The sequence below is a fragment of the Aptenodytes patagonicus genome, chromosome 14 (genome assembly GCF_965638725.1).
Source record: "Aptenodytes patagonicus chromosome 14, bAptPat1.pri.cur, whole genome shotgun sequence".
Taxonomy (NCBI): domain Eukaryota; kingdom Metazoa; phylum Chordata; class Aves; order Sphenisciformes; family Spheniscidae; genus Aptenodytes; species Aptenodytes patagonicus.
Window position 1 is genome coordinate 12,000,706 of NC_134962.1, and position 7,651 is coordinate 12,008,356.

General features: G+C 62.1%; 1 protein-coding gene across 1 annotated transcript; it reads right to left on the reverse strand.

The window, feature by feature from the left end:
- Positions 1 to 583: 583 nt before the first annotated feature.
- Positions 584 to 5,789, reverse strand: LOC143166853 (neuritin-like). Its single transcript, XM_076351651.1, has 3 exons — positions 5,754 to 5,789; positions 5,094 to 5,248; positions 584 to 910 (listed from the first exon to the last, which is right to left on the reverse strand). The coding sequence occupies exons 1-3, from the start codon at positions 5,787 to 5,789 to the stop codon at positions 685 to 687; spliced, it is 417 nt and encodes a 138-aa protein (XP_076207766.1). The 3' UTR covers positions 584 to 684.
- Between the last annotated feature and the right edge of the window lie 1,862 nt (positions 5,790 to 7,651).

Sequence of the window (7,651 nt, forward strand, 5' to 3'; positions counted from 1 at the left end):
GCGGGAGGGAATAATGTGTGTTTGGGGAACACCCGGAGCTCAGCAGGCCCGTGCCAGGGGCGAGCTGGGGGGAGAGGCGATGCCACCGCATCTGCAGCGGGCTTGGGCGTGTGGCTTTGCACCGATTTGAGTGCCCAGGGTGGCTGTCCCGGCTCCAGGCTTCGCCAGGGCCAGGGATGCAAAGCTCCCGTTCCGCGGGGAAGGGATCTCTCTCTTCAGAGACCCCTGGAGACAAGCAGGGAGGTAGCAGACCCCATTCGAGGGCTGATTCTGCACAGCCAGGAGGGTGCTGCAGAGTGGGGCCATGGCACAGCCCTGCTCAGGGCTGGCTCACCCTGCCTTTCCCTTAAAGCCACCTGAGTTTTAAAGCGGATGGAGGGAAAAAAGCATGACTATGGCAGAAAAAAGCATCCCGCGTGGCAGGGCTCCAGCACTCACCCTCGCTGCGTTTGTAGCCCCTGTGGCAGTAAAAAGAGCCGTCGGGGTTTCCCCGGCGTGAGCTGAGGTGAGGACTCCCTGGCTCAGCCCCGTGCTGAGCTCTTCCACGTCTCACAGGCGCAGGATGGAGCCAAGTGTTTGCTGAGCACCGCACAGTGTATTCCTCAAAGGTTTGGAAAAATGATCAGAAGGATGCCACGACACACGCTGCCACCACCTTTGTTGCAATACTTACAGAGCTGCAGTTTATAAGCTCAGCCAAGTGACGACGAGGGGGATGCCGAGGACGGAAACGTTGGGAACGTGGATCCAGGCAAAGCTTTGGGCCATGCTGGGGCTGCAGAGGTCCAACAAGCTGCCTGGAAATTTAATTGTTCGAGACTCCCGTCTCAGCAGCTCCCAGACAGCCACTGCTTCCTTCTGGCACTCCCAGAGCGCTGCCAGGGCACACCTGTGAAATTCATCCCAGTACCTGCAGCCAGGGGAGACACCGCACCATCGGTCCCTTTGCAGTAGCACAGCGCCCGAGGAGCCGGGCAGAGCCTTGCTGCCCCGAGCCCGCCCTCCGGGCAGCGACAACCTTGGTATTTTGCCATTCCCTCCATCGCCTCCCAGAGCATCTTGGCTAAAACTCCAAACCTCAAAACACACGGAAATTATTTAATACGTTCCCCCCCCACACCCTCTGCAAGTCAATCAGATCCATTGTTTTCCATCAACAAATGTTTCCCTTGGGCACCGAGCACCCCGAGTATCTAAACCGGGCTGTGAACAAAGGCCCAGCGCGTTTCATTCACAGCTTCCTCCAAGCTGACTCAAGGGCAAAACACGAGCACAAAGCAAGGAGAAGGACAACGTCTCCCACAGACCATCGCAGCTTTATAGCCAAGGTGCGGGCAGGGGCGGGAGGAGTTCTTCACTGTGTTCTCATTAGACACATCTCCATTTATCTGCTGGGTATTACCCTGCGCGAGTAGAAGCCGGTCAGTGCAAAGAGGCTCTTGGGGAGCACCAGGGACAAACAACAAGACAGGCAAAGGTAACCCGCGGTCCTGCAGGACTAAACCGGGAGCTGCTCGCTGAAGACCCCCTTGGCTGCCTCCCCTGAGCACGGCAACTTGGGGTTTGGGGGTTTTTTTTCAGATCCAGAGCTAGAACCAGGCAGGGAAAAACCCTGGCAGAAACGGGGCTGAAAACCACAGCTCCCGAGAAGACTCTCCCAGGAGAGGGGCACAGTGGGCACCAGCCCACCGGTCCGGCACGCTGGGGCCAGCGCCACGTGGGATGACCCCGCGCTGCATTCATCCAGAGCGGTATCCAGCCTGCCAAGGCTTTATCCCCTCCCTGAGCTCCTTCCTTACCTCTGGTGAAGCAGCACGGTGGCTCTGAAGAAGCTGCTTTTGAGCTGTTTCCAACCAGCCCCCTGCCCACAGGTGTCAGGCTGAGCAGGGAGGGGTGGGCTCCAGCTGTCCAGGGGTGAGGACAGCAGGTACCAAGCTGGGCCATGTCCCCCCGCATGGTGTGGGGAGGACCAGAACAGGCACCCCGCCCGATTTTTGCTTTTTGGCTGCCGAGTGTAGGAGGATTGGACTCCCTACCGGACTCCCCAACGGCTGCTGTAAGTGCTGCTCTGTGACGGGGAGGGCACCCACGGCCTGGCAGGTTGCTGCATGCACACTAGCGTGTCCGTAAGTCCCAACACAGCTGAAGTCACGGGCGAGGGCTCTGCTTTGTAGGTACAAACCCACAAAATAAAACAGCAGGAGCTTAAAAGGCTCAGCAAATGCCACGGGCCATCCTCTCCTCTGGAAGCGGTTCCTCTCCAAAACACAAACTTCCCCAAGGGACAGGTAAGGCTCTATGCCACGCTTGCCACTAACCTTCCCCCCCGCCCCCATGACTTCTTTCAAAGAGAGTTTCTTTTACCTGAAAAGAGCTTTGCAAAAGCATTTCATCTGGCAGCTGCTTTGGAGCAACGCGTGTCCTGGCACCTGACGCTGGGGCAAGGCAGGGACCAGCCCCCCAGGGGCAGCACCCCCCTGGGTCCCAGCCGGCTCCCCGGCCTCTGCCAGCCCACAGCACCTAATGACTCGCACCCCAAGGCACCCTCCTGCCCTCCCCTCCACCTCAGGTTTGCTGTCCCACGGTAGCTGGGGCTGGGCACCACCTCCAGGCAGTAATTGAGCTGCAAGCTGGGGACTGCCTAGAGGACAGGAGCAATTGCTTTGCCACCTTCCCCGTGCCCGCCGCGACACCAGGCACACGGGCCACCCCTGGGGAAGGAGAAGCAGCCCAGCCGGCCAAGCAGGGACCCTGCGCATGGGGAGGGGGGGGCTTGGCTTTCTCCAAGCGCCCTGTGCTCGAGACGACACCTTGTACAGACACGTGGACCTGAGCACTCTACTTACTTGATTTCCCTACCAAGGCTTACGTCAGAATGCCAGCTGTGAGGGAGTTCATTAAACCGAGTCACTGTGGCAGAATAAGTGTCCCCAGATAACGAGAAAAGCTGGTGCCAACCAGGGAACCTCCTGCGCTCACTCCCGAGCTGCAGCAGCAGAAGGCAGCTCTGCCAGGTGAGGGTTAAACCTGGCCCGTGTCTTCGGGCAAAGGACAGCTGGGGGAAGGCTGAGGGGGATGACAGCTCCTGCCTGGTTCTGCTTTCAGCCGGGATGGAAATTCCCAATCCTTCACCCTGCACAGCCTCCATCTGCTCAGCCAGGCAGGCCGGCTCTGGGGCAGCACTGCGCACGCAGGGCCAAGACGCCACCAGCCCCATGCCGGCTCCCAGCTCCGCATCCATCCCTCACCTGCGCTCCTGGAGAGGGGACCGCGGCACCAGGAAAGCACATGGCAGCGGAGAAGGCTGAGGGTTAAAGACCAATAATTCAGAAATATTTCCTGGCAGGAAGCTGGGACATCATCACCTTCTTCCTCCAGCCATGGCAAGCCCGGCTAGCCGTGCACCGGGACCGGCAGGAGAAGCTGGCATATCCCTGAACGTGCCGAGCCCCAGAGCCTGTGAAGAAACCTCATCTCACACATTTCATGTGAGTTTCAGCAGAGGAATCACTCCTCCAGCAGTCAACCACAGCACGCGCTGGGCTGCGTGCTCGGTTTTTTTCCTCTAATACCAAGAAGCCCCATGTTCAAAAAAGTATATATTACAGCCCAAGGCAGAGCCGTTCCCGTCTCAACTCAGCCTTCAGCCACATCCCAGGGAGGATTTTCATCCTGAGCTAGGCTGTCCCCTGGAAAAGGCAGAAAAAAGGGCAAGTCACAGCCAACCTCCCATCGCCAGGTTTGCTGGCAGGGGAATGGCACAGACAAAACGAAGAGATAATTGGGTTTTTTTAAATGGGGGCTAGTCAGTTTTCTGTTCTCCCTGAGCAGGAGAGTTTTGTTGAAGTGTTTTCAACTTCTGGCAACAACCAAAGTTCGATATTTCGGCTGGGGCAGGCGCGAGGACTAGGGACCCTCCGCTTGCCTCGGCATCAGCACCAGCATCTCGTCCCAGCTTGCTCAGAGCCCAACCTGCCTGCACCAATGGCGACTGCCCCGTCCCGCGCTGCCCCCTGCCCTGCCGCAGCCCCCACAGATGCCAGCCAGCTGTGCTGGCACCACCGAGCAGGTCCCAGAGCCTCCACCCCACCACTGAGGGCGATGCCTTCCCCTCCCAGCCCGCGGGGTGGTTTTCAGCAGCTTGGAAAGCCTGACCCGCAGGGCACGCAGCCCTCCGCCTTGCCCTAGCAGGTTTCCACCCCCCCAAGGCACGCGAGTTTTCCCTTAATTGCTGCCTGCGCTTCCTCATAACTCCTTTTCACTCCCCACAACTCGCTGCTGGGGACACAGAGCTGCCTCCATTTATCTCCACAAACATTTTATTTCCACCTTTCCCTTGCTCCCCCTCGCTGCTTCTGCTGGTTTGCTTCTTAAGCAGACCTTTCCCCAAACCCGCCCAGCACCACCCCTCGTTCCCCAACTCTTTTACTATTATTTCAGTCCTGCTAAAGTTAACCTCCTCCCAAAACCCTGATCTCGGCCCACTTGCTACACACTCACGAAAACCAGGGGCGGGGCAAAGTCAAGCCAGAAGGACGAAGAGTCTCAGCAGGGACGGACGGAGGGACGGAGGGAGGGAGAAGGCTCGGTTTGGGCAGCAGGATCTAACTCGAGGCCGGTTGCAGGTTGCCCCCTGCAGCGCTGGACCTTGGGACAGCCCGGACACATAGAAGTCCCTGTCTGAAACCCAGGTGTCCAGGGGAGCCTTTCCCAGGGGACAAAGGGGGTCGGGTCCTGCCAGCGGGCGTGCAGGGGGTCGCAGGAAGAGTCCTGGGGCTGGAGCTATTGCTAAGGGCCAGGGATGCAAACTCTGGCTGGAGCCGCGTGGCAGATGGACGGACGGATGGATGGATGCAGGGAGTTCACTGGGTCTGTCTGAAATTGGAGCAAGGTGGCGAGCACGTGTGCATTGGCACATACCGGCGGGATCCAGGAGGGCAGGAGAAGAGTTCAGACAGCAGCACAGGGGCAATGCCAAAAAGCCACACTGGCCGTGCACCACAGATACCCCACCACCACCCCACCCCCCTCATCTGGGGACCGGCCCCACAGGGTGGGACATGCAGGGGGTCCTGGCGCAAGGCCGTACTCACCCACAGACTCGGTGCAACCCCTGCAGCTCGATGCCGGCCACCTCCTCGTCTGTGGCCATGTTTTCCCCCAGCTTGAGGACGCAGTCCGAGAAGCCTTGGTAAACGTTGGCACAGGCGGTGCCCGATGCCAGCAGCCCGGCCAGGTGCCCTGCCAGCTGCCGAGGGGGTCGGCGTGAGCACCCAGACCTTTGCGTGGTGACCAGCCCTGGGCCGCCACAGTGCCGGTGCCACCCAGGCAGGGCGAGCTCCCCCTTCCACGCAGGACGCACACGAACCACGCGCTGTCCCTCGCCCATGCCCAGCCCTGCCTGCATTTGCAGAGAGCCTGAAAGAGCCGCTCTGCCAGGGCAGGGAGCCGATGCGGGGGCAGTCGGGGCGCCCCGCTCCCAGCCTGCCCTGGCTGCTCACCCGCGCCCAGCACCAGCAGCACCAGCAGCCCCGGCCCGGGGGGGAGGGCAGCGACAGGCGGGGGTGCACGGCCAGCTCAGCACCGGCAGCCAGGACCCACCGGGGAGAGACGCACGGCACCGACCCACGGAGCAGGGAAGGGACCCCGCGTCGCCCCCCGCCTCCACACCCCAGGCGCCACCTGGAAACCGGCCGCTCCCCAGCCCGGGCACCCCCACCCCGACCCCCGCCCGGGCAGCCTTACCCAGGAGCGAGGAGCAGCGCGGCCGGGCCCCGCCGCTGCCCCATCCCGCCGCCGGCTCCGCCCGGGCTCGGCCTCGGGCTCGGGCTCCGGCTCCAGCCCGGCGACGGCTGCGGCGGCTGCCGGTGCCCGCACCGCTGCCCGCACCCCCATGGCCGGCAGCGCTCCCCGCCCGCTCCCGCCCGCCTCCGCGGGGAGGGCGCCCGGCCCCGGCCGCCGCTAATGAGCGGCTTTGGCCGCGGCTAATTAAGGAGGGGGCTGGGCCGCGGCTAACGAGCGCCCGAGGGCAGCCCCGTGCCTGTAGCCCGCAGCCCCGGCCCCTGCCCCCCGCAGCCCCGGCCCCAGCGCGCCCCGCGCCTCCCTGGATCCTGCACCCCTGGACCTCGCAGCATCGCATCCCCTCGGGACGCTCGGCCAGCACCCACGGCTCCCCGCACACCACATCCAGGGACCCTGCACCCACGGGCCCCGTGGCACATCTTCACCAGCACCCTCTCCCAAAAGCCCCCCGCACCCTCAGCCCCGCAGCCTGCGCTGCCCACTCGGCGTGTCACCCCGCGTGGGGAACAGGGGCCGGGGCCGCTGCCAGCAGCAGGAATCTGGGCAGGGCAAGGGTTGCTTCGCTTCGGGATTAGTCTCTTGCCATGGCACAGGGTAGAGCAATGCAGGACGTGAAGCAAAGCCCTCAGCCTGGGCAGGTTCAGAGCCTTGGACATCAGCAACTACAGCTACAAAACTCCGTCCCCTGATCCCGGCACCAGCCGTTCCCCAGGCTGTCATGGCCTTCAGGGGATTAGTTGGCATATTGCACCTTTACGGCCTGATCCTGGCTCTTGCCTCACGAGTCCCTTTTCTTGTCCTCCAGCAGGCAGGGAAGCAGAAGGTTTCCTGGCTGCTTTGATGGCATCACTGCAGGGGTCAGTCGCGTCAGAGCTCACTCTTTGCTGTTGGGGACATCACTCTCCAGCAGCCCATGAACCCCGCTGGTGCCCTGTGCCGTGACCTCCATAAGTGGGACCCCCTCTGTGCACAGGTACCCCCTGCCCCCGGGGCGGCCCTGCCAGCACCCCCAGCCGCCTCCAGCCCCGGGAACCCAGAGCAAGTGGAAACCGCAACGCTGCAAACGCTGCATGTGCCCAAAGCAAATGCAAAGAGAGCTTGGGTCTGAACAAACATAAATAAATATCTTTATGTACATAAAAACAACTCCATAGAACATCCTACAAATCTTCTTCCTGAGGAAACCCCGCTGCCGACCCGCCAAGCCCCGCACCTCCGTCAGCCCTGGAAGAAAAAAAGCAAGCGGCATGGCCCTTTGGCTAACGAGCAGTGCCTCGCCGAGCAGAGCTGGGGGTTCCCGAGCCGGCTCAGCGGCAGCAGCTGCTTCGGGTTGGGGTTCGTCCTGATGGGCATTACATTTGCCACAGCCCTGGGACACACTGCGGAGAGCAGGACTCTGCCACCAGCGCTAAGCCCCGGCTGGGCTTAGGGTTAGGCTTGGCTTGCCCGGCCCTAGGAAATCGCTCCCTTCCCAGAGCGGACGGGTGCTCAGGGCAGTGCGGTGGTGGTGGTTGTGCCGCCAGGATGAGGGGACCGACCGGGCGCCGTAGCCCTGCAGCGGGGCCCACCAGCCCCAGCCCCAGCCCCAGGCCGGCAGCAGGCAACCCACCGGGACTGCAGGCAGTGGATGGGGAGCACGTACCTGTCCTGCTGCTGGTGGGTCTATCTCCATCTCCATCTCAAACTCCATGTCTACCTCCATCTTCACCTCCACCTCAACCTCCACTTCCACCTCCATCTCCATCTCCATCTCACCATCCACATCCACCTTCATCTCCACATCCACACAGCTGGCAGCAGCCTCCCCAGCCCCCAGCATGAGCAGGCATATCCTAAGCCGAAAGCCAAG